Here is a 26,503-nt window from a genome sequence, read left to right on the forward strand (position 1 = left end):
GGTTGTAGGACTGAGGTCCTACAACCTGCTGGCTATTAGTTGCGGGTCATTCCCAGCTCCTAGAGCAGGGGTGGGCAAACTTTTTGACTCGAGGGCCACAATGGGTTCTTAAACTGGACCGGAGGGCCGGAGTAAAAGCATGGATGGAGTGTTTGTGTGAACTAATATAAATTCAAAGTAAACATCATTACATAAAAGGGTACGGTCTTTTTTTTTTTTTTAGTTTTATTCATTTCAAACGGGTCCAGCCCCCAGGCCGTAGTTTGCCCACGGCTGTCCTAGAGGCTACCCACATTCCTTGTGGAGCAGCCCTTCCAACTTCAAAGCCAGCAATAGAGTCTCCATTGTGTAAAATCCTTCTCATCCTGTCGCAGTCTGAGTCTAATAAGGAGATAAAAACCACACAGTAGGTTAGGCAGGGGAAGTGTAACAAAATTATTACAAGCTCTGACAAAAGAGTGTAAGATATAAGGAAACTCTATATGATCCTCGGGCTGAGGGAGACCCAAGGAAAGACAAACTTGAAAAGGATTCAGACCTCGTTGGAGGTGTGGCTCAGTCCACCCGACAGCAGAGAGTTTGTTGGTTTGGCCAGGCCGGAGTTGGTCTGGAGCTGCTGGGCAAGCAGTGTGCCACCTTCTGAGTATAGGCAGGAGAGCAGGTGGCCAGGGCCTGGGTGTGTAGCCCAGTGCCTGTGCCGGTCAGCAGGCCTCCGGAGCCTGCGGGCCATGCGGGGACTCTGGTTGTGAGGTCAGAGGCCTGCAGGAAGGTTATTTCCAGTCTGAGGCTACGAGACCAAAGAGCAACCATGTTCTGGGCCCGAGCCTGCTCGTGCTTCGCCAATGTTCTCCCAGACTCCCTGTCCCCGCCTGCAGTGTCCCTCCAGCTCCCTCTACCGAGAGCTTATCACCACGCTCTCTTTAAGGAGAAAAAAGGAATTCAGTTGTTTCTCTGAGTGCATACTAAAGGGTCTGCTCCGAGCTAATCACTCATAAGTGATACACACGCTCCACATGCCTTTCGTCAGGGAGAGCTCTGTCCCTTTTAGGAACTCACCCAAGTAGGTCACGTCCACCCAGGATGACTTCCCTTCCCTCAGGCCAGCTGTCTGTTAGACACTGATCACAGGAGTGACCATCATCGTATTCACTGTCTTGGGTTTAGACGGTGAGCATGCCAGGGGTTGGGTGTCTTGGGGGACATCCAAGAATTCTGCCTGCCACGGAGGGGAGGGGTGGAGGAGAGGCGGAGACGAGGATGACTCAGTGCTGCCTGAGGGACTTCTTTGTGCAGCACACAGGTTGTATCTCATTCCGTGCCTCAGTGCATTGTAGCTGTCTCACGAGAAAGAGAAGGAGTAACCAGTATTTATTAAAACTCTGTTTGTCAACTACTTCACAGAGCACTTGCATATATTCTCTCTTTATTTCTTAACATCTTGAGGCAGGGTTTATTATCTTCACTTTACAAAAGGGGAAACTGAGGCTTGGGGTTGTAAGGCCACTTGCCTGGAGATAGCTAATATTTATTACTAGTGACCCAGTGCACAGATTTGTGCACATTGAAAGGAAATTAATTAGAAGGGGCCGGTGGGGCAGGACTGGGCGAGAAGGGCTGGACACATCCTGGAGCCAACCTCCCACGGTCCCTCCCCGGCGTCTGCAGAGTGAGAAGGGGGTCCCTCTGGCAGGTGGGGGTCCCTCGGCCTGCTTGGCCTGCGGGGATTAGGCTGAAACCGGCTCTCAGACATCCCCGAGGGGTCCCCGAGTGCGAGAGCGCACTCTGCAAAGTTGCTGTTGTACAGCATGTGGAACGCAAATGCAATAGTGCAGTAAACCAGCAGCAACATAACCCATGACCGAAGGTGGAATCGCAAGGCCCCGTGAGGAATTGGGCTCCCTCCTCTCTGGTTTCGGGGTGCATCTCCGAGAACTGCCGCTGCAAAGTCACTGCAGCTCCTCTGGTGGTCAGTGCGCATCATAGCGACCGGTCGGATAGTCGGACACTTAGCATATTAGCCTTTCATATATATAGACAGATAGCTGGATTTAAAGCCCAACCCTGCCCAACACTGAATTCATATTTTCTAATAGCATCCAATAATATGTGCCTTTGAAGGGGTTTGTTTCAGAGAGATTATCTCGGTGGACATAGTGCGCACTCTTCTGTGTCTCTGCTGTCTCTTAAGGAAGCCACTGATAGAGGTCACTCGTGTCATTGCCCTCGCTGGAGGGACAGTGGAGCAGAAGAGACGTTCCTGCCAACAGGGAAGCTAGGCATTTATCCGCTTGATCTGTGCGTCACCGGAAGTAACCATGCCGCCCTGCTCCCTGTTCTCACATCTGAGTGTGAAACAAAAGAACAAAGCAGATTTGAGAGCTGCGTGTAGCCTCTTCTGTGGGGGAGGACATGCAGTCCGGTTGGAGAATCCTAATCATCCAGAGCTGAGCTCAGCACAAGTGGCCGGGAGTGTGTGCAGAATGAACCCTCCCAGAGCACAGGCCACTGCTGTCCTGGTTTCTCTCTCACAAGCTCACGGGCCCTGCAGGGCTTGGTACCTCTTCTCATTCCTCTCTGCATCCCCAGAGCTGACCTGGAGCGTGGCATTGGCAACGATAGTGGGATAGACCGGGACATTGGTGTCAGCTGGCACAGCGGGACAGAGAGCCCTGGGTCCCAGCCGAGCCTTTCACGGATTCACTGGGGGGATTATGCTCTGTAGGGCTTAGCGTCCTGTCTAGAATAAGGAGCATGGACTTGACTTCTGGCCCATGCCAGCTCTGCAGGCTGATGTCACGGCACCAGAGCTGCCCCAGGCATTTGACTATCTCAGATGGTTGGTTATGAGGCTGGGCTTAGGTTATGGGGACTTGGGGAACAGTTTGGCAGATTTGAAGGGTACATTTCGTTCTCTCTTCCTGGACACATGAAGTAATAGGATCATTGGAATATGACCTCTTCCTCCACCCACTTCCATCAATTCAGACTGGATTTTCCCCTCCCAGTTCTCCACTGTGTTTGTGGAAATTTCAAGTCGGGTCGGAGTCGGAAGGGCAGGCACAGAGCTCAGCTGGTCAGAGGGGGACAATTCCCCCATGAAATTTCAGAGGAAAGGCCTGGGCCATTTCCCAAGGAACTTTCTTGAACTGTGGTTTGTTGGGGTTTTTAAGTGAGATGTTTTGCTTGAATCAAAACATTAAAAATAGTATGGAAAATTAAATTCAAAAAAGTTTCTCAATACTGACCTGAGCAAGCAAAGTAGCCTTTGTTCTCGCTTCTAGATATCTCTTCCTTACCTCGGGTACCAAAGGCTTGGCCTGGATTTAATCAATAATCAGCAGATGGCTTATTTCCTTATTCCCCAGATCAGTTTAGATTTTGCTAAAGGGATGCCTTTGAAATGTCAGTACTTCACCAGGTAGCTTTTGTAGTGGGAGCATTAGTCCGACTGGATTTCTGGTTCAGGAGCTGCTGCCACCTAATGAGTAGTGTGAGCGCAGGCAAATCATTCAGCCTCTGCCTGCCTCAGTTTCCTTAACTGTGTTATGGGAGGATTAAAGGGAAGGCTCCAGGGGAAGCAGAGCGTCAGTAATTGTACAAGCTCGCTGGGTCATACAGCGTGCAGCCAGGAGGGAGGACCGGGAGCTGGGCTTTCGTTCGGTGCTGTACGTTTTTGGTGAAGAAAGGGGACAGTCTCGTTTAGGTTCTAACGTACTTTTTTTCACGTGTCCAAGCGTTTGCCAGTTACCTCAGTCCCTGATGAAAGGACGGGCGGCTGCTGCTACCGTCAGCTTCTCTGCCTGCTGGGCTGGGGGAAGTCCTGGGTCTGTGTGGAATTTTCCATGACTGAGTGAGTGTGCGCTGCAGTCACAGAGTGTTCCCGTGTGCCTGCCTGCGCTGTCCTCCCTCTTTTATTACAGTGGCAGAGAGATGTTACACCCCAACGACACGCCTTGGTATTTTGTTTGTGTTTAATACTCTAGTTCTCGGGACAGATCAGAGGATCTCATCTGAATTAGCTTTTTGTTTATAAAGTGAGTCAGCTGGAGGTATCTACTTTGGCCCCGCCTTCTCAGGTGTCAGGTTACCTGTCACAAAACTGCCTTTTGTGGGGTGGGGTGGGGAGGGCAGGTGCACTGTTTCTGTGGGCGCAGGCTTCTGTGCAGGCTGGTCATAGGTGAGCAGCACCGGCCTTTGGATCCTTTGATTGGAAGAATTCTAAAAATGACAGTAAATGAAAAAATAGAGATCCAACCAGACAATGGCCTGGTGGGGTTTGGCTAGTTCCCGTCTTATAGGGGAATTCAAGGTCTTAACATTTCTTTGCTTTGGTTCTAGCTCCGTCGTTCTCAAACGTCATTGGGTTTGTGACGTATTCTACCAGATATAAAACCACTGTGAACAGTATGAGAAAATGTTAAAGACAGTTTGTGCTGCTGTTCACATCTAACCCTGGGGTTCTGGGTAACACCATGGGACTTCCTGCATAAGCAGTCCGTAATCCAGAGCCACTCCTGCCACTACAGTCTGAATGAGCAGTTGTTAACGCCAGCCATTTGGCTCCCCTTTCCCGGCTCATTGTAGTGGCCATGGTGGTTAGAGAAGGGGCACTCAGGGTTAGGGCCTAATTGGGAGACGGTGGGCCGAAATTTAACCTGGCTGTGCCAGTACAAGTGGGTGTGGCATCTGGGCTGTGGGTCAGCATCTGTAGAATGGATAAAGGAACACCAGCTTTTCCTGCGCTTGAGATTAGGTAGAGACACTCTGAGGAGGTAGCGGGGGTGGGCTGGAGGGGGTCAGTGGGGGGACAAGGAGGACTGAAATACTTTCAACAATAAAGAATAAAAAAACCCACTCTGAGGTAAAGATACATGAATTCCGGAAATCTTAGGTACTTGGATGAAGAAACTGAGGAAAGACAGAGCTGTCCTGTGAGGAAGCTTCACTTTGTAATACGTGTCGAAAGCAAGGCCAGGTGTGTCCTGTGAGCAGTTGGTTGTAAGCTGTTAGCTGGGCTCCCTTCAGCACAGTGTGTGAGGCACTTGTATTGAAGGTTGGTCTAAACAGAGTAAACTCAAGTTTCAGTAAAGCTCCTTTCCCCCGTCCTGATTGAAAATGGTCCTGTTCCCGCATGACTTCACCACTTTCGTTGTCTTTCCTCCCCCGTTATTCTTTCAGTTGGCTGATCGCAATTCTGGCCCAACTCAACCCTCTCTTTGGACCACAGTTGAAAAATGAAACCATCTGGTATCTCAAGCATCACTGGCCTTGAGGAAGAAGACCCGCTGCCCAGCCATCGAGGTGACTATACCCTTGACCTTTCTCATCAGTGTTGTCAGTCACTCAGCTAGAGTTTGCCTTGACTTTTTCTCAGAGTTCTGTGGCCACTTTAACACTTGGCAAGGGCAGGCACTGAAAGCAAACATGATCTCATGAAGAGCAGAAACAAATTTGGGACTTAGGTCATTTGCTTTACCAAAGGATTTATCCGTAAGATTCTCTTAAATTCTCCTGTTACCCTGCCGTTTAAAATCCAGTTTGATGTACAGGATTGATTTTGCATGCTGTCTTTCAGGCACAGTTCAGGAACGTGACCACTGGTAGTTGATGTTACAAGACCCAGCAGCTTCAAGAAGTGCCTTTGAAATTAGCCTTTCTGAATGCTCTGGATAGAGAGAGACAGGTGTTTTTTGAAAATTGGTCTTCAAATTGCAGCTTTTATTTGGTTCTGAGTATTAGAGGGCAGGAGTGGTAGAGCGGAAAGATTTAAACACCAGCTGAGAGTGGAAAGCCTGTCATGTAGTTTGTTCCTCTGTCTCCATCATTTTGATAAAGTGGAGTTAGTGCTAAATGTTTGACTGGGTTCTGGTGCAGCTTTGGGGCAAGGGCACCTGGTTGGTGGTACTGTGCCTGTCAGGAGACACATGGTGTCTGGCTCCCTGGCCTTAGTGATGCTAAGGTGATCAATGGGTTCAGGTAACGGCAGCCTGGTTCTCCAATTGTGAAGTTCTCTGTCGGCCTTCCACCCAGTGATTTTATCCATTACTGAGCTTAGTTTGAATTGAGTGTTTCCATAGAAATTGCAAAATGGTGAGTTTCTAGTTCTACATTTGATTCGATGAACTCTTTCAAAAAGAAGAACTTCCCCTCATCAATGAGGATTATTGAGTAAACTAGAAATATAGATCATACAGGAAAAGCAGGATACATATTTAAGTTTTTAAAAATTTTCAGACTACAAGTTGTTGGTGCTCACGTTCCTTTGAGGATACCCAGAGCGGTTTCTTGTTTCCCCCTTTTTAAATGTAATCAGTTACATTTATTATCCTTTTTATGTTCAACTAGAGGCCCGATGCACAAAATTCTTGCAGCCGCGGCGGCTTGCCTCGGCCCTTGCAGTCCTGGCTTCATCCCAAAGGTTGTTCGGCTATCTGGTCTACTTAGCATATTATGCCTTTATTATTATAGATTATGATAGATTGTTCTTTCTTTGGCCTATGGGAGCCTGTCTAGATGGGCTTATATGTCCTTTTGATCCTAGTCTTCGTTCGTTTCCTTACTTTCTGGCAATATCAAGATGTCCCAGACCCCTCTCTTGTGTGTGTCCTGGCCCAGGCTTCGAACCAACTGCTCCTCCAGTTTCTTTCTGAATTTCCCACCGAAAGGATCCTGGCTCACTCGTCAGTCCTCCAGCCCGGCTGCCCCGGTTCCTTTCAGTGGGAATGGTATTTGCAAGTCAGGATCTGATTGCCAGGTGCGCCTGTTTCTGCTGGGGTGTTGTTGCTTCCAAGTCTTTACAATGGACAGAGCCAGAGGTGTGTACTTTTAAGAAGAAAAAGGATCATGAGTTCATGTTAGCATTTCTAATTCAAATTTGACATTAAGGTTTTTTACTTCTTTGGTTTTTTATACTTAAGTATCATTCACATATACTGAAAATCTTAGTTCCTAAAGACAGGAACTTATTATTTACTTTCGTTATCCTATAGTACATATAAAATAGTTTCAAAATAACATTATAACTACCAACTATAACTTTATTAAGTGCAGTTTAGGATATCTTTTCTGCTTTATTTGTCCTTAGAATGAATAAAGAACAGAATGCTGTTTTCTGAAATCCTTGAAATAATTATTGTTCTGGGGGTTATCAAGTTGATATGTAGTTAGATTAAGTTTTATTTTGTGTTCAATTCATGGTAATTCTTTTTATTTGCTGCTATTTTGAATATGTAAAACATATTTCCAAAGTCAAAATTGTAAGCAAGATATATTCAGAGAAGTCTATCCTTTAAGTGTTTCATTTTGCTTAGGATAAGCAAATACATATGTGTGTGTGTGTGTGTGTGTGTGTGTGTGTGTGTGATCTCCATCCTCCCCCCCCCCACACAGCTATTACGGAAAATACATCTATAGTATTCTGTAGCTTGCTTTTTCCCTGCACACAGAAGTCTAGAGCTTGCTCCTATCAGTGTATAGAGATCTTCCTCAAGTCTTATAGCCATTGATGTCCTTCTGGGTTTTTCTAGTCTTTTGCTATTGTTAATAAAGCCACAATATATCCTGTGCATATGACATTATGTATATTTTTTAATCATTCAAGGACATGTTCATTGATTTTTTTTTTTTTTTTTGAGAGGGGGGAAGAAGGGAGGGAGAGAGAGAAAAAAGAAAACACATTGATATGAGAGAGAAACATCAATAGGTTGCCTCCTATACACACCTAACCGAGGATCGAAACTGCAACCTATGCCCTGACTGGGAATTGAACCCACAACCTTGCAGTGTATGGGACAGTCACCTGAGCCACACTGGCCAGGGCGACATTGTATATTTTTGCTAGTGATCTTTGCGTTGGATTCCCTGAAAATGAAATCTCTGGGTTAAAGGTAAAAATACTTTTTTTAGATATTACACATTCCCTTCTCTAGGGATTGTGCTGTTTTTGCATTCCCACCAACAGTATAGCCCAGGGGTGGGCAAACTTTTTGACTCGAGGGCCACAATGGGTTCTTAAACTGGACCGGAGGGCCGGAACAAAAGCATGGATGGAGTGTTTGTGTGAACTAATATAAATTCAAAGTAAACATCATTACATAAGAGGGGACGGTCTTTTTTTTCAGTAGTTTTATTCATTTCAAACGGGCCGAATGCGGCCCGCGGGCCGTAGTTTGCCCACGGCTGGTATAGCCTGTTCCTCAGCTGGATTTGTGCCAATCTGATAGGTAAATAGTCAGTTTTTTCCTCTTTGCCCAAAGGCGTTTTGATTTCCCTCTTACATAGATTTTTTTGAAAGATCGGATTCATAACATCTTCCTACCTCCTTTTTTTCCCGCAAGGTCTCCCGTTTTCTAACCTTTTTAACTGTAGTGGATGTTAGGTAAGGATGCCAATGGGGCTTCAAAGCTGAGCACTTCCAGCTCTGCCTTTCATGACCTCTCCAAGCCTCACCTCCTTCCCTTAGAATGGGGCCCTCTGGCCCTGAATACACTGGTGTGTGGATCTGAAGATTTCATTGGCTGTTCTTCTTGGTCTCGTGTGTGTGTGTGTGTGTGTGTGTGTGTGTGTGTGTGTGTGTTAACCTAATTGATGAATTCCTAACGTTTGCACTCTGGTCCACAGCACCAACTGGGGCTGCTGCTTGAAACCCTTATATTAAAAGGTTGTTCCTTTAAAAGCAAAGTGCCAGGAAGTAGAAGGGCACAGCCAGGCGAACCCTAGTTATGAACACCCTGTCATGTTTATTCCCCGTTTGAGGTGGTGATTATGGCAGTACCAGGACTCTAGGCCTTTGGGGTGACCAACCACATCAAGAGATCTAATGTGTGTGTAGCATTGGAGCAGGCAGAACTCGTAAGACAGGACTTCACTTTTCTTGGTGGTAAACTCAAAAGATTGAGCTAATTTTGAACTTTGAACTTCGATGATGCAGTGGGATGATGAGGAGGTGCAGAATCCAGCTGCAGGCCTTCTTCATCTGGTGAGGAAAAGTGTTTGATCTTGTGCATGACTTAAGAACCCAGGTTTGGAAATTAGCAGGTGTAAGCTAGACATGATATTCAGCAAGAGGAAAATGAGAAGCAGTGGTGAAAGCTTTAGAAAAATTTTATACAGGTGAAGTCGACTTGATCTGAACAATACAGTTGACACCTCGTTCACCTTTTGCTACTTGAATCACTTTCCCTGTCGTGATTTTCTTCCTGTATCGATAGGCTGAGTGCTGGCGCGTTGTATCCATTGGCTGGAAGCCTTGCCCAGAACTGGCCAGAACAGTGCTCTCTCCATCGTCGCCCCGCCAGCCCTGCCCTCCTCCCTATGGAACTGTCGCAGCAAGGCTGCTGTTTCTGTCCGCGCCCCGTTTTCCTGCAGCCGTGGGGTGTCCTGCTAGCCTGTAGTCTCCTTGGGGTGGATTTGGCTTCAGCCGTGTCCTGGAGTTAGTTGGTTTGCCACGTCATTGTCCTGTGTTAGATGAGCTTACATGGCTTGCCATGGTCCTAAAGGGCAGCAGTTCTGTTTTAGTCCACAGTCTGGACGGAGGGGAAGAAAGGGCATTGGTAATTAGGCCTCTGCCCCGGGGGAGCTGTTTTTCTATGCATTCCAAAAAGATTGGAGTGTTCACGAGGTGCATGGCGCTGAGCGGGCATTGCAGGGGACCCCGTGAAACAGCCAGGCCTGTGACCCGCGAGGCAGTGCGAGCCGCTGTGGGTGCAGAGCGGGTCTTTGATCTGATCTCTGCATATGCTGCTGCCACCTCAGACTCAGCCATGTCTCCACTTCCCTTCCTGATGTCACAGTTTTCTCTGTCACCTAGCGGCAGAACCTGCTGATCACTTCTTTCTCCTCTTCCTCGAATCCAGTTGATCCTGTGACATCTCTGTGTCTGTTCCTTCCGACACCCTGATTTCTGATCCAATCACTCAGCTCCGAGTTACTGCAGTGGCTCCTCATCCGGTCTCCCTGTTCCTTCATCAGTGTATCCACACACCGCGCCCTGTGTGTCTTCCTGGGGGAGCACTTCCTGAAACAGCTCACGGCCTGCCCAGAACCCTCCGTCATTCTCCGTGGGCTGTGGCAGGTCTTTTTAACCTGAGGCCCCTGGGTTCAGCGGGTACAGGCCCCTTGAAATGCACTGTAACATGTTGTACGCTCAGCTTTGTCAGGGTCACCAGAGGTCCCTGAGCCACAAAAGAGAAGAAGGACTAGTCTGCTGGTATGCCCAGCTTTCTGCCCTGGCGGTCGAGGCCTCCCGGTCTGCCCTCAGACCACCTTGGCAGCCTTTGCTCTGCTTTCCTCCGTGACCTGTGGTTCCGGCCCCACTGTTTTCATGATCTTGACCTACTTAGCTTACTTACCTTTTCCTGCCGCTTGCTACCTACTACATGCATTAATTTAGAAAGCAGGTTAGTAAACACCATTTTTCATTCTCCTGTCTTACTCTGCTCCCCCATTCTCCTGCGGTTCTTCCTGGTGCTTCTTGGGGAGTGTCCAGCCTGCAAAGCCTTGCACTTCTTTCCTGGCCACTTGGTTTCAAAGTAATGTCTTCCCCCTAAATGTGTTTAGCTCCCCAGTTTTTGCCATTCATTCGGTGCCTTGCCTTGACTTGTTAAATACACACCCTTAGCTTGCTTGACTGCCTCTTATTGTTCATCTCCGGTAGTAAGCACATACGTTACACATAACAATAGACAAGGAATTATTTTGTGAATTTGTGATATCTATCTTTGAATAAAAATATATTGAGCCCTAGCCGGTGTGTCTCAGTGGATAGAGCATCAGTCCTCGGAATGAAGGGTTGCGAGTTCAATTCTGGTCAAGTGCCATACCTCAATAGCAGGCTCAATTCTCTGGCCCTGGTCGGGGTGCATGCAGGAGGCGACCAATGGATGTGTCTCTCTCACATAGATGTTTCTCTCTATCTCTCCCTTTCCCTTCCACTCTCTGAAACACAATGGGAAAATATCCTCATATGAGGATTAACTATATATATATATATATATATTCACTCATCCTTCCCTGAACAGATTTCCTAGTCTGCCTTGGTGTTTTGATGTTGTCTTCATTCTCAGTTTTATCTGAAAGTAGCCTTAGTGATCTCCTTATTTTCTAAAACGACGGTGTGGGCTCTTTGTGGGGTTCCCCTCCCCCATCCCAGTCTAATCAGAGAGATGATTAGAATACGGGCTTCCTTAATTCACTCGAAAAGCAAACCCTAAGTGTATTCCATTTAACATAATGCTCACTCACATTTATCTTAAATTGGCTATCATTGAGCTCGAGTGAAAATTACTCCCGGTTTCTTTGTGGTTTTTCAAAATTGAAGACCTACTTTTTCATTTCGTGATTATTTATTTGTCCAAAAAGGCCTCAACGTTGGGGACTCTAACAAGTATGTTCTTCCTAGAAAATGACCAGACAGGACATCTGTACCCACCCTTCAGTATCCTCAAGCAAATTCCTCCTGGGCCTGGAGCTCAGGTCTGTGCAGAGGAGCCGTGCTGCTGGCTGGGGGAGGAGAGAGACGCTCCTTAGATTGGGGGGAGGGGGGGGCGGTGGCGGAGGAAGGGCTACAAGAGCCACTGGCTCCGGAACTGCCCTCTGCACCTGCTGTGGTTCTTTCCTGCCACATGGTAAACTGGGCCTCTGCCCCATCTTGGGGTGGATGTACCTGCCGTAGGGTGTCCCGGCAGCCTGGTGCTTGCCACCACCCAGGGCGTTTGCGCTGCCCCAGCTTGCACCAGTCTCTTGTCCGCTTCTGGGCGCCTGGAGCCCCGGCCTTGGGAGCCTTAGCCACTCTGCACTGTGGATCCTCCTGGCTCCGCCCACTGACTTGGGAAGCCTCAAGGGCCCATCAGTTCTCTCTGTGCAGTTTGACCTTCAGTCTTGTCAGACCTGCATGCCACAGCCATGCCTCATCCAGATGTAACTAGCCCCTCCCACTTGCGCTTACCCTCAACGTTCTGGCCAACTGTGGTCATAACCAGCTCGTTCTCTCACCGCCAGCTCAGCCGCGTGTGGAAATTGCCTCTGAAGGACATTTTCTCTTACTTGGTTTTTTCACTTCAGAAGTAGCATATGTGGCTTTATTTATATAGTGTTATAAAACATGCTTTACATAAAGGCGTTTCCGCGACCACGTTAGCAGTTGGATGTGTGAAGATGCCTGGTCTGGATGTTAACTGGCTCTGCAAAGGTGGGGTTGCAGCTTGAAGCTTCTAGCAAAAAAGACTCCCATTTGTCACCTACACTCGTGGTGGCGAGAACAGGGAGCTCGCTAGGAGCAACTTCAAGCTCCGAGGACGAGGAATGTGCTCCTTTGGAGCCTCACAGAACAGCTTGCGGCAGCCTCGCTTCCTTGCTGTGAGAGGGGACGGGAAACAGGCTCTTGAAACCAAAGGGAACTCATTAGGTTCCAGTTCGATCGGTCTGAGCCACTTGGCTCTTCCTCTTTCTGTGACACGATCAAACCTACTTGTGCTCCTCAGTGTGGCAGTGTCCTTGGTGACGGGACCTCTTGTCCCAGCCCTGCAGCGCCTACCCAAGTTTTCAGGTTGACTGAGCCCACTTCTCCCTCGAGTGTTCATTGAGCACCTGGGTGTTTTAAGTGACTGGCCTGATTGACTTCGCTGATGTCAGCCTGCGCCCTCCTGCGAGTGGGGAGGGGGGTGGGGGGGACCAGTGACTAGCCCGGCTTTGTTTTGCAGGTCATGGCGAGAATTCCTCTAGATGTGCAGTCACCTCCACACTGGGCCGCCTTCCTTGGCTCGCCTGCCCCGGCCATCCTGCCTTAAACACCCACAGCACAGTTGACTTACTCTCCAGTGCAGTGTTTTCCTGTTAGCCTTTTACACTTTGATGAATTATGTGCCTCCTTAATCTGAGCGGTGCCCGTGCCATCCAATGCTCATGCGCTCCCCTGAGACAGAAGGTGCTCTGGAACCACGGCACTCTCCTGGGACTGTGGACCTGAAGATGGCTCCTGCCTGCTCATGACACGGGACCAGTGACGTGTTCAAACGCTGTCATGAGACAGTGAGACAGACTCCAGTGCAGCAGCCGTAGGAGAGCATGTTCAAGGGCAGATCTGTCCCGACAGAACTACACCAAAGTCTATTTTCAGGATGAATTTCTTACTTCTGCCATCTTTTGGAATAAATTATTTTCCTGCTTTCTATGGAAATCTGGTGTTTGTGTTTGTTAAGCTCATTTTTATAAGCTTCTATGTCTCTAAATCAGGCCTTTAACAGAGGCCTTGCAGCTCGAACTCAGGTTGGATGGGTCACGGTGGCCATGTAGTTTGAGGTGCCTGAAGAGACTGGTAAGTACTTTCTTAATTGTTCAGTAAGCATTTGAGGGCCTACCCTAGCCAGGGCACTGGAGGAATCAAAGGTGTAGAATCTGTGGTCTGTGCCAGTGCAAGAGCTGTTATGCTATTGGAAGAGGAAGATCAGTCTGTGTAGAACCAGTGTGCGTAAAAAAGCGGGTATGATGGTGAGCAGGTAGCAGGTCGGCACCAGCCACAGGGACGACCTGGAACCAGCGGTTCATTGTCCCATCACACCCGCTGACCTGGGGCTGGAGAAACTCAGAGTGATTTCAAAAGCCTGGCACAGGGGCAGTAATTCTCGATAGCAAGCATCTCAGTAATGCACTCTGTGGGGGGCTTTATTCGTTTTAGACATTAAAGTGGATCTAAGTTTTCACCAGCTCGAGGCTTTTTGACAGCCAGCCAAGAATGGATTTCCTGTTTTGCAGTTTGTACTTTTCTATTCCTCCCAAACTCGGAACTCATTGCTTTGCTAGTCTCACAACCAAAGGGAGTTTCAAGTTGAAATGACTCTTCTGCTTTCATTTTTTTCTTTCCATTCTTTACTTTCATTTTGAACATGAAGTTTTCATGAGCGTTAGGCAATACCAGTACTTTACATTTCCAGCAAAGGAGCCTATTTAGCTAATTTCATGGAATGCATAAAACTGACTACTTGACGCCAAAGGGACCAACCATAGTGATATATGCTAAGCCCATTGTTTGATAGGTAAGGGATCTGAGCCCAGACAGGGAGAATCATTTGCCCAATTCAGCACAGCTCGTTAGACGCAGATGGGGACAGGGCTGGGGGGCGGGTGGGGGGCGGGTGGGGGGAGGTAGGATCTACAGCAGGGGTTCTCAACCTGTGGGTCGCGACCCCTTTGGCGGTCGGACGACCCTTTCACAGGGGTTGCCTAAGACCATCCTGCATATCAGATATTTACATTATGATTCATAACAGTGGCAACATTACAGTTATGAAGTAGCAACGAAAATAATTTTACGGTTGGGTCACAACATGAGGAACTGTATTTAAAGGGCCAGAAGGTTGAGAACCATTGATCGACAGCATTTCCCACTTGCCACCCTGCCTCCCCATCAGAGCAACTCACTGACCCTTAATCAGTATTTGTAATCTAAGAAAGCAGTGCTGGTGGTTACTGTGGCCGCGTAGGGTGCCGCAGTCTCTGAGCCCTGACCTCGGAGGGGAGTGTGACCAGCACAGCTGTGCGCCTGCATTCTCGAGTCAGTGCGTTGTCGCTGGGGGTCAGTCTGAAACCTTCCCAGCTCCCACCATGGTTTTGGATCTGAGCCTCATGCTGTCCCTAACGTAGGGCCCTTACCTTGAGTGTTGCTTTTGCCTGTATTGAGTTCAGCATCGGCGGTAGCTGCTCGGGAGCCCGCAGGTGCGGAGGGCTGCCGGGGCCTCTTCTCAGCCATGACCATGGTCTGACACATTTGCAGTTCAAGGGCGCAGTTGAAGGCAGAGGTCGCAGCCCTGGCTGATCCAGATCCCTGCGTGGGCCTCGCTCTGTACCGATCCCGTTTTCTGCCCTCATTTGCTCTAAGCCAGACAGTGGGAAGTAAACTGGATTACACTGCCTTTTGCACTCGGGCTCGCTTGCCCTTTGGTGGAGTCTGATTCCTGTGAGTGTGCTGACGACACGGGACGGAGCACTGAGAGCCTGGTGCTGTGCCCGCGAGGTTTGATCGTCCCCCAGAAGGGACATCGGCTCAGTGAGCTTTCTGGGGAGGGAAAGGCCCTAATAAGGCAGCAGTTCAAGCTCGAACCTTGAGGGTTCTCTCCAAACCCTACTGGGACTCCCAATGGTGTCATAATGGCCTCAGCATAAAGCCTGTGAAGAAGAGCTCATTTTCTAGCCAAATTGGAGATCACAGCCCTTCCAGGAAGATCGGTTGCCAGTTCCTAGGGGCCAGGTACTGAGTCTGTCCCCACCCCGCTACATTGCTATTGTTGAAATGAGGGAATGATGAAATCAACTCAGATTTTGTGTGGGGAACGTAATAAAATCCCCCCCCCCCCGCCCCCCCGCTCGGGGTCACTTAACCCTCAGCCTGTTTCCTCATTTAGGAAATGCTTGAGAATATTAAATGCAATTAATAGGTAAATTCAGATGTGTATTTTCTCCTCACCGAATCCCTCATAACTGACCCATTCGTTACAATATGGCGCAGCATCTGCCTTGGCTGCTGCTGGAATCGTTTTCTCTGGCAGTTCCCTTGCTCTGGGGCTGGCCCGGCGCAGAGGGAAGAAGCTCCATCCGGACCTCGGAAAGGGGTCTGGAGAGGTCCCTCCTGCACAGCCCGTCCCGGTGGACATGGCATGGCCTCTCGGGGTGATCGTTAGCCTAGGAGAGGCCCTCGCTTTGCATCTCACTCCATCACTCGCTAGCTGTGTGACTGGGGGCAAATCCTTTCATTATTGAGCTTTAAGTTTTTTCATCTATAAAATGGGGATAATACCTGCCCTTTCTGCTGTCTGAGGGTCTTACCAAATGAGATGCTGATGGTGAGGATGATTTGTAAATTATAATGATACTCGACGGGGATTTTCCAAAGAAATGACAAAATCCCTCGGACCTAATGACAGTCCTTTTCTTTTTTAAATTTTATTTTTGTACTTTCCTATAAAGATGTGCCCCAGAGCGGGCAGCCAACTGATTTTTTCTTCTACTTCTGGTTTCCCTTTTGTTTGGGGTTACAGAAAAAGTAAAGGCCTGTGCCAGGCTCCAGGCCTGAGCTCTGACAGGGAGATGGGTCTCCTAGCTGAGCTCTGACAGGGAGATGGGTCTCCTAGAAACAATCAGATTAAGTGTCGGGACCATGTCCTCCCAGGTTCCACCAGTTCCTGTGCGAGAATGGGAGTCTTCCTGGCAGGCCTTTTGAAGATGTAGTTTGCAGGGTCATTGTTTTTATTTTCTTATTTAAACCTATAATGGTGTCTACACCCTTATCACTGACCTGATGATTATTATAGAGGAGTATTGTGGTGCATTTAATAATTTCCTCTGCCCCAGAATACATGCCTAGAAAAGAGATTGAAAAGACAACGAAACTATTCACGCTGCCTCTGGATGGTAATTGCAGATGATTTTAATATTTTTTTCAGCATTTTCTCCAGTGAAAATGTAACACTTCAATAAAAAGAAGAAACAGTAAAAGTTACTAACAAAAGATAATAGAACATTATGTTAAGAGGGAAAAAAAAGATTTTAAACTTACGTACATAGCAAAAGTCCTGGCAGGAAATAGATCAAAATGTTGATAATGATTATTTCTTTTACAACTTTGTGTTTTTTCCAAATTTTCCACAAAGAGTATGTGTTAGTATTATAATCAGGAAAAAAAAATGGTGGGTTTTGGGTTTTTTTGGAGGGAGGGGGCAGGAAGCAATAATAGTGTTAGTACTTCCTTCAAAAATATAATACATACCCCGTTTTCTGAAAAGAGTAATTCAGCGTCAGGGGAAGTGAAGTCACATTTATTCAAACACTGAGGCTATTCTCAGTCGATGAAAATTAGCACGTTCACACAGCAGTTCTGATGGACTGTGTCCATTGTGGAGGGCAGCGGGCAGAGCACTCAGCTTATAAAACTGGCCTCCTGTTGTATAGGTGCTCATCACGACAGCCCCGTGAAATAAAAAGGGAGCATTGATTTGGCTTCTACCCACATAGACAAGTGGGAGCCCGGGGTGCTCATGTTGTGGGGTGCTGCCTGGGTTAGAAAACGCCGCTGTTCTTCCGCTCCCAACTGCTCCGGCACGTCTTTCATTCAGGCTGCTCCGGTTAAACCTCCTCCTTGTGTAATGCAGCTCCCCAACTCCTCCTCCCAGCTCCCAGGCAGCTCCCAGCAGGAGGATGCCAGCGGCTGAGGACGCTCTGCAGGTGTGGCCTTCAGGGTTCCATCCTTCGCTTTTTCTGCCGTCACTACTGTGTAACTTACAGGTGTGTTTTTCCCCCCGGAGATGGCAGAACCCTTTGCCGGACCGGATCTCCGGCTTATGCAAACGTTTGGTCCCTGCAGCCTTGCATAAAGTAGGAAAGTAGGTGCTGGATAAGTTTGTAGTGAGTCCTGGGGGAGGGCAGCCTTCCTGTGGAGCCGGCTGGTTATAGGGGCAGCCAGAAGGAGCTGCAGTCAGCTCACAGGACTCTCGCAGCCAGAACCCTCCTGGCTTGAGCCTGAGTGACACCACCCAGGTTGGCAGGTAGCAGGTGCCCTCAGGGTGTGTGTGGAAAGGCAGACAGCCCAGCAGGAGCCCAGGTGGGCACTGAGTTGTGGGGGCCCCCTGGTACTGCCCCTCCTACCAGGATAGAACCCACAGTTGGCGTGCGGGTGTGTTAATGTGCTTGATGTCTCACGGTGGCTGGAGCGTGAATGCAGGTACAGCCTCTTGCACCCTCTGACAGGTCTCACTCCTGGCCGGGCTGGGCTTCGTGAACACAGGGTGACACCTCAAAACTGGTGGGCACCATCCCTGGTTGTGCTGCAGCCTGAGGGGAATTTACGGCCTTGTGAACTTCTGGGGGGAAAGCCTTAGATACAGAGGACCCTCCGACTTCGCCTCCATTCTGTGGAAGTTTTACTCTTCCCCACTTCAGCACTCTGCCCGAACGGTTTCCTTCCTGTCATGGAAACCCCGCTTCGCAGCTTTACCCAGATTGGGTCCTTCAGAGTGTGTGTCCACTTGTAGTTCAACAAACTGTTATCGCGGCTCCAGGTCTTGGTTCCTGCTTCTTATCAGTCTGTTCCTCCACTTTCTGTTTTATCGTCCTACTTGTGGCCAAGCCGACAAGAAGGCCTCATTGTACCTGTCCTTCGGGAGCCTTTCCTACAACAAACACTACATTGTTCTCGCTCCCTCGGCTTCCTGCTTTGCTCGCAGAGTTGCTGATCCCAAGTGCACATTAAGCTCAGCACTGACAAGACACCAAACCAAACCGAGAAACTGAACCCACAGACACCATTCGTTTTTCCAAGAAGCTTTCAGTCCTAGTGAAACAGACAAAACCATCTGGACAGGAATGCTGAAGACAGTGAGCCCTAAAACAGTCTGAGGGCTTGCCACCTGCTCCGGCCAGGCTGCTTTCCCTTCTCTGCTGCTTCTCTTCTCAGAAGCTTCCAGGCGCATCCCCCCTGGGAGGGAGAGAGGGAAGGTGGGAACCGATGCTGTTGAGCTCCTGCATTTAATCCTCAGAGGCCGGTTATGACAGAAATCGGGGGAAAGCCAGGTTAGTAACTTACCCAAATACATAGGGAAGAAAATGGCCCTGAAATACACATCGTGTTCTTGACAACCACCAGAGCCACCCCTCTTATGAACGCTCTTGTATGGTCGGCTTTCCATGTCAGTCCGCCTCGAGAGGTTCTGAGTCCCTCCAGGGCCAGGGCTGTGTCTTCGTGTACACATTAGACACTCAAGAATGTCCGTTTCCTTATTTCTTTCACTTCCCTTCCCCTGCTCATCACTTAACACAGGCTAGCACATGCTGTCTAGTGATGCACCTCGCATTCTCCGTAATCCAAGGATATATTAGTGTGTAGGCAACTTGATTTAATTGAGGAAATAATATCAACATACATGAGGTGGATATGAAAAGCAATGAGTACATTAAGGGCTCAATTGGGTGGTTGAAGAAAGATTAATGAGAGCAGAAATAGATGTAGTAGCAATAGATTTTGTGAAGGATGTGGGATCGCGAGTCATGGAGGATGAATAGGATTTGGATGTTAATCAGTGCATTCAGACCACAAGCTGTTATTAAGCTCCTGTCCCGTGGTGGGCTAGTTCTGGAGAGTGAGGAATCAGGTTAAATAAGTACATGATAGACTAGGGAAGGGCGTTTGGGACTGAACTTGGTGCTTTCTGGGAGAAGTAAGAGCCTGAAGCTCAGAGCTGTGACATAAATAACATGGTATCCTCTTGAGACGTTAAGGCAATGGGAAGATGTGATCTTCCTCCTTCCGCAACGAATATCTTCTAGGAGAGATGAATGAGGGATGGGTGCCAACTGTGAGCCACCAATTAGTATGTCATTCAGACTCGCCCTCAGCAAAGTCTGCTCAGGAAAGAAAGCAGTTTTTACAAGTGTCAGAAGGACACAGCTTTCCTGGAGATCTCCCAGCTTTGATTTAATTAATCTCAGTTCTGAAGCTGTGAGATCTTAATGTATCACACCGGCCCAGCAGGGTCTGGAAAGAAGACACTGAGATTCAAAAGGATAGCACTCATTTAGAAGACAGGTGCATGAACAGTAGGTAGGGCTTAGTCTGGGTACCAATGAAGAATGACACGTACAGTGCAAACTCTAGGTCATAGAAAAGTTAGGACCTGTGGCAACTATTTTAATTTTTTTCAGGAGCTCTGTGTTCAAGTAGAAGGATTATAGAGAACATTCAGTTCTAGTCCAGATTCCCGCTAGTGAAGAAGCCGGAACACAGGGCCAGCCCCTCACCCTAGATCTCATAGTTGGTCAAGCTCAAATTGGGGTCTTGGGTCCAAGAACAGTGTTCCAAATACATTGAGGTTTAAAGTGGGGGAAATGTCGCATATACAAAGATTATCTCTTGAAGGTTACAGAGCGTGGGCAGCTGTGGTTGCTTTTGAGAAGGGGAACATGGGTGGGAGGGAAATTTAATATTCACTGAATACCTTTTTGTACCTTTTGAATTTTGTGGCATGTATATGTTACCTAATCAAAAAAGAATTCATTTAGTTTTAAGAATACAATGGAGTCCTAAGTATTGCTTTGTTTCCCCATTGTCTCGTGTTTGTGTAAAACAGTTTCCTGACTCAGGCTATCCCAGTCTGTAAATGATTCTACAGGAGCAAGGTTAAACACTTTGGTGATGGCAGTTGGTTACTGCTTTGTGGTTAGAACAAGAAGAGCCTCCTGAACCTCAAGCCAGTGCTATTCCAGAGTCCCAGCTTCCTGCCAACTTTGACTGTGGCACAATCTGGCAGGATAAAACCCGGAGAAACACAAATCAATGAACAGTCAGTGATTTCATTCACTTCAGAGCAGGATACAGTCATTAACAAACCTTGATGGAAAGGTCTCTGTTAGCCAAAACTCCGTCCTTTCCAAGACAACGGAAGATGCAAAGGCGGGAATCCACTGTAATTCACTAGTAAGCCCATTCAGTGTGTAGAGCCTTGTGCTAGAAGACTGAGCGGCTCCTTGACCCAAGGAACTGTTGCCCAATAGAGGCAGTGAAAATGTCTGTGTCCAGAGGCCAGTGTAACAGTGGAAGAGCTAACCATCTGTTGGGAGTTTTTCCAAAAATAGTATTTACAAGAGAGGATCGTATGTGATGTATTCCAAGGAGATTTAATGCATGAATCTCATTGAATGAGTAAGAGAACCTGGCTCAAACTTTCCCACCTAGTTTTTCAATTGGGATTTCAATCGAAACTCTAGTTGATAGGGGAAATTAGAATGTCTATGTAAGACTTAAAATACTACTTCCTGGGTAGTAGTGAAAATACTTATTCTCTCATTGGGCATTTTGAAGGATAGAGAGGTGAGATTAACTTTCCTCTTAGGTTTCTACATATACCTCCCTATTATTGTGTACAAAAGCATTATTTTAGCGGCTGTTAACTGCTAAACCTAGAGCTATCCTTACTTGCTATTTAGCCCACAGCAGATCTTCTAAATGATGTCCTTGAAACAGTCTAATAATACTATCATTTATTAGTTGCTGACTATATGCAAAGTACTATGGTAAATGCTTTATATTATGTTTTTCACTTAATTCTCACTTCAATCCCATGAGATACTTACATGGGAGCCTCACAGAGACCAAATAATCTGTGCTGGTTCACACAGGGTAGAGCAAGGATTCAAATCCAGGTTGTTATTCCACCAGTATTTAATGACTGCGTACCCGCCAGGCATGAAAGGTAGAGGATAAACAACACAGCTCACCCTGCCCTTTTGAAGCTTGTGATCTATAGAAGTCTTTCTGACTCCAAAGTCCATAGTTTTAACATCGACATTATACTGCTTCCCTAGATCTGTGCAAAGAGGAGCCACATTTCAAAGGCAATTACTCCTAAGAGAAAACTGGCATCCTGAAGGAATCTGGCCAAGCGTTTCTGCTCCATAATCCAACATTCCCTATGCTTACTAAGATCAGATTTCTGGTCTGTGCTCAAAATATATAGTCTGAGACCTTAAGAAGTCTAAAGAGCAGTCTGGAAGCACAAGCTGTGATAGCTGGATCCCGTACTAGCTGCCTGACCTTAAGCAAATAACTTAATCCCTCTGAGTTTTTATTTCTCCATCTGAAAACTGGTACATTACCAGTACACGTGCTTGCAGGGATAACTAGATAAGGTGATAAGCCCACCCCATAGGACACGTTCAATAATAAAGGATCGCTGTTGTTATTAGTAGGATTAGGGAGCCCAAGAAGACCTCAAGCCACTGTGTTATAAAGGTTTGAAATTGTGTACAGTTCTCTCTCACTCCCTTAAAGGGGCACACAATCTGATCCCTGTGTCTGGGACAGTCTAACCTCTAACGCAATGAATAGTAGTTGAATGAATGAACGGACGAATGAACTGAAGGCAAGGTCTGTCTCTCAGTGACTGAAGTTCAGATGGCTAGGGCATTTATAAAGCAGAAAGTCGATACAGCCCCCCTTTAAATTAATGCCCTCTGTTCCCGTGGACCCCTTCAAGTTTCAGTGAACTTAAACTGTAAAATGGGCATGCCAACACTTGAGGCCCAACCGCGTAGTTCGAGATCAGAGAAAACACCGCACGTGAACGCTTCTTAAACGAACATCCACAAGGTGAGCGCGGCGGGTGGCGGAGACGGCCCCGCCCACGCCACAGCGGCCGGCGCCGAGCTCCCGCCCCGCCCCCTCTTCCTGGTTTTTCCCGGCAACCCGCCCCTCCGGCGTCATGTGACAGGGGTGCCCTGCCAGGCCGAGCTCCCGATTGGCCGGGCTGCAGAACGCCTCGTGATTGGCCCGAAGCTGGCGGGCCCCCGCCTCCCTCCTCCTCCTCCTCGCCGCGGCCCACGTGAGGGGGGCGAGTCACGCGATTTCCGGGAACCCGTCAGGAAGGACATAAACAAAACAAACCCGAGGCAGCATGGAGAGGGGCCGCGGCCCCTGCAGCGGAACCGGACCCAGTCCCTGAGCCGCCCCACACCCACAGGTGAGCACCGCTGCCGGCCGCCCGGACCCCGCAGGCGCCTGGGCTGAAGGACGAGCCGGGCGGGGGGCGGAGGAGGGCCGCCGGCCTAGGAAGCGGCAGCTCTGGGGCTCCGGACCGGGCCGGCGCGGGGCGGGGGCCGGGACCAGGGCCGAGTCTAGGGGCGCGCGGGCCGCAGGCTTACCGCCTGCCGGTCACGGGGGCTCCGGCCCCCTCCCCCACCCCCGGCCCGGGACGGTTATATAAAAGCGCGGGGCGGCGGTGGAAGGGACCCCCGGGCGGGAGGCAGGCTAGGGCAGGGGTGGGCAGCGCCGGGCGTACGCCCTGCCGGGCCGCCCGGCCCTTCACTGCTGCCTCGGAGCCCGGGGTCGTGGCTGCCGGCAACCGGCCTGTCAGAGAAGCGAGCGGGTGGGAGGGGCCGGGGAAGGGAGGGGAGGCGAGGCTGGCGGGGGAGGAGGAGAGAGAGGGGGGCGTGTGAGGAAGGGCCGGGGCCCCGAAGATTGTAACCGGGCTGGCAGGAGACGAGGAGGCGCGGGCTGGGAGTGGGGGGTTCGGGCAGGGGTGTCTCGGGGGGTAGCCGCTCCCCCTTCCCGTCCCCGCCCCAGCGACAGGCTGCAGGGGCCTCCCTCCGGGGATTTGTTTATATGTCTTCTCAAAGCAGCTTGGAGCGGCTCGGAGGCGGAGCCCGCAGCTCGGAGTGGCAGGCCGAGCCGTCCAATGGGGCAGGCGGGCGGAGGCAGCCTCGCCAATGGGTGTGGGAGGGGCGGTGCCGCGGGCCCCCCCAATTGGTTAGGCTGTGCCGGGAGTGGGCCGGGCGGTGCGGCCATGTTAGATGGGAGGGGACCAGTGGTGGTGGGTCACTGAGAGGGGAGGAGACAGGGCAAAGGGCGAGGGAGCCGGGCCGGGGGCGTTTCGGGTGTCCGAAGGCGAGTCCGATTGGACCGGGAAATAGCTCAGGGGAGCCCGACCCTGACCCGCCGCTCTCCCCGCCCGAGCGGAGGAGGCAGGGGAGTACCGAGGGCAGTCCAGCCGTCCCTGGGGGTGGTTCCTGGGACTGGATGGAGCTCAGTCTCCGGATTCTCCCCCTTTCTCGGCCCTACGCTTCCTGACAAGCTCAGCCGCCAACCCCCCTAATTGCCCTCCTTTAATCCAAGAAAGCAAACCTTTTGCTGTTTCTGAGCGGACTTGAGCTCTGAGACTGCCTTAAGAAGGTACTGGGCTAACTAGCGGTCTGAATTTCTGCACCAGGCCTCAGATAGAGGCAGGCAGGGAGGAGGAAGTTCCGCTTTTCTGGATTCTGCACAGAGAACACCAGGACTAGAAAAGCAAAGTTAAGGGCGGGATTTCTATTTATCCCCCCCCCCCCCCAACCCGAATATCTCTAAAGATCAGGCCCTCCGGTGTTTGCTCCTCCTCACATTGGCAGCTCATGTAAATGAAGCTCATGAGAAAACTGAGCCCTGAGGAAAGTGTTTAGGTTTGCAGGTTCTTTAGGATTTTGTCTTGTGAATGAATATTCTACAGGTGAGAAATAGGATCAAGATCTGACTTTTTCTTTTAAAAAAGCAGAATTAAGACGTCTATATAAATCTTGTGATCTGTGGTAAACTGGTTGTCTCATACTTTTAAATATTTTCCCTCTTGTCTTTTAATCCAAAATAGTCAGGAAAAACACCAAAAAAAAAAAAAAAAGGTGAAAGGGGAAATGGCATGTGTAATTAGAAAATCACTAATTTTACTTTGTCTCGTGATTATTTTGGCATCATGTTGGCCTTGTGAAATGCTTAATTTAGCTTTATGTTAACATCCGCTTACAAGCTGTGGCTGCATTGGTATTGTCAAGGGTACCAGGATGTTGATGCTGCTTTGGTTAAGCCCTTAGGGGTGGTGGGAACACACCTTAGATATATCATATCTTGAATAGCAGGGGCTATTCAGGAGTTGACTGTATTTATTTAGGAATTTGCATCATCTCCTATTTTGTTAACTGGAGAACAGTAATTGGTAAATGATTTATTGATGTCTATGTTAATTTGACATGCTTGACTGTTAAGAATATGTGAAAATATATCCTGATTATTTGATAGACTTCAGTTCTTAAATATAACAGCAAGTAAAAAATATTAGCTTGTTTTTTCTCTTATTCTAAGAATGGCCAGTAGATCCAGCAGGAGTTATTTGGGTGTAATTCTTTTATATGACTGCTACAGCAGCTTTGGAATTTTTAGGCTAGTAAGCATAGAAGAGACTAAATGAATCCAGAGGAAGAGATTTGCTTCACTTACGATCCCAGTCTCCGTCATAACAGGTGAAAGCAGACTTTTACAGAGACTGTGTCCTACATAGCTTTCTTCCTTCATGGTGGGTGGGTTCTTGGATGTCAGCGTAAGAAGGAAAGGAGTAACTAATATGGTTCCTGGTGGTGCTTAACTGAGTACACACAACAGAAGTACATAGAATTTGTATGTTGATTCTACGAACACGGCACAGATGTTAAAAGATTAAGAGAACTAAATTCACTCTTTGCCTTTAAAGTTCAGTTTTTAGTTAAGATTGACAGTGTGACTTTGAATTAGTAGAGGTTGTTCCATGTGGGTTTCTATTTGGATGTTTTGGGGAAGAATTCTTTTTCATTGTATTCAGTGGTTCATCTTCTGGGATAGATAAACTCTTAGGCTAGCCATGCATGTGTCAGATCATTGGTTCTGCTGATTCTAATATAGGGGATCAACAGACGCCAAGTAGTAAATACTTAGGCTTTGTGGTCCGTATCATTTCTGTCACAAGGCCTCAACTCTGCAAACTGTAGCATGAAAAAAGCCATAGGTTGTCTGTCTGGGGCTATATTCCAATAAAACTTGATTTATAAGAACAATCTGTGGTCAAAGGCTGTAGTGTCAACCCTTGTTCCAAGACATCAGTCAGTCATTGGGTTTTGAGAACTTCGATGTTCAGAACATGACTTGCGCTAATATTTGAGCACTTGCATAGTGTGCATATCTTAAAGCACATGCCTTGAAGAGTTTTTAGAATTAGAGCACATGGCAATATTGTGTTTCTATTTTTATTTCCTTTGAAAATAGTTGTTTTCATGAAAAAAACATTTAAAGCAAATGTTAGAATATTAATAAGTTATAATTAAGAAATGTGTTCTGATTGGAAAAACTTTGTCTTTAAGATATGATATCTAAGAACCTTAATGTATTCAAGGGTATGGTCCTATTGAGGTTTAAAAGTGCATTTAGCATATCATTCCTTACAAAACCATGTATAGCTGTTTTAACCATCGGTACGCCATAAGCGTCTGTAGACGCAAGCGGTGGACCTTTTTAAATTCAAAATATCGTGGCAGTTCGCTGGCTAAGAGATGTTAGTCAAATCACTAGTCAACACACTTGGCACATGTAAATGTCATAAAGTTAACTTGGAAGCCACATTGATTGTGTCAGTGCCTGAGATGTCTGTAGGGTAGGATACTGTTTCAAATAGAACCTAAAAAGACACAGGTTGCCCCCCCTTCCCCTCCCTTGGAAAATGAAGCAGAGATATACCATAACCTAAAAATATTACATAGGCAATACTCTTTCATGGGTAGCTTTCGGCTTTGTTTTAATGTGTTATTTTGCCAGTTTTGTTGACGTGAACTGGATTTCAAGTGCAAGCCTGAGAGTTTAGAAAGGAGACTATAATGACTTATTCATTGAAACTGTTTCATTACGTGGCCTTTAACCTTGTTTCTAGTTTTAGTTAACCTGCTGTTGGCTGGGGGACTATGAGTAACTCCATTAATTTGTAATGGTAGGGATTCATGATGGTCTCTAGCTCACAGATACTGGACAATTGTTTGTTATTGTACTTTGAATATGCTAATACTTGGGGCTCCTTATACTTCAGTCTGATTGAAACCACCTCTGCAATCTGGATTCCCTTTTCCCTTAGCTTACTGCCTCTCAGTACTAATCTTTTTAGCATTTGCCCCACTCTACAGTATTTCTCTACCCATTTAACAT

At 48.0% G+C, this 26,503-nt stretch overlaps 2 protein-coding genes across 4 annotated transcripts in view; both read left to right on the forward strand.

The window, feature by feature from the left end:
* Positions 1–26,503, forward strand: part of ATP6V0E1 (ATPase H+ transporting V0 subunit e1) — a 52,173-nt gene that overhangs the window by 9,627 nt on the left and 16,043 nt on the right. The window contains exons 3-4 of one of the 2 annotated variants that reach the window (XM_081092936.1): positions 5,179–5,301; positions 12,699–13,174. In XM_081092936.1, the coding sequence (XP_080949062.1) occupies positions 5,179–5,272 (94 nt within the window). In that variant the 3' untranslated portion in view covers positions 5,273–5,301; positions 12,699–13,174. Of the gene's footprint in view, positions 1–5,178; positions 5,302–12,698; positions 13,175–26,503 lie in introns of those variants that run through there. The other variant, XM_081092937.1, reaches the window with a different exon arrangement.
* CREBRF (CREB3 regulatory factor) overlaps positions 22,386–26,503 on the forward strand; it is a 47,291-nt gene continuing 43,173 nt past the window's right edge. Inside the window, exon 1 of one of the 2 annotated variants that reach the window (XM_081092931.1) lies at positions 22,386–22,496. The gene's annotated coding sequence lies outside the window, so the exon portion shown is untranslated. The remainder of the gene's footprint in view (positions 22,497–26,503) is intronic. The other variant, XM_081092932.1, reaches the window with a different exon arrangement.

This window comes from Myotis nattereri, assembly GCF_964212035.1.
Source record: "Myotis nattereri genome assembly, chromosome: 5".
NCBI classification, from domain to species: domain Eukaryota; kingdom Metazoa; phylum Chordata; class Mammalia; order Chiroptera; family Vespertilionidae; genus Myotis; species Myotis nattereri.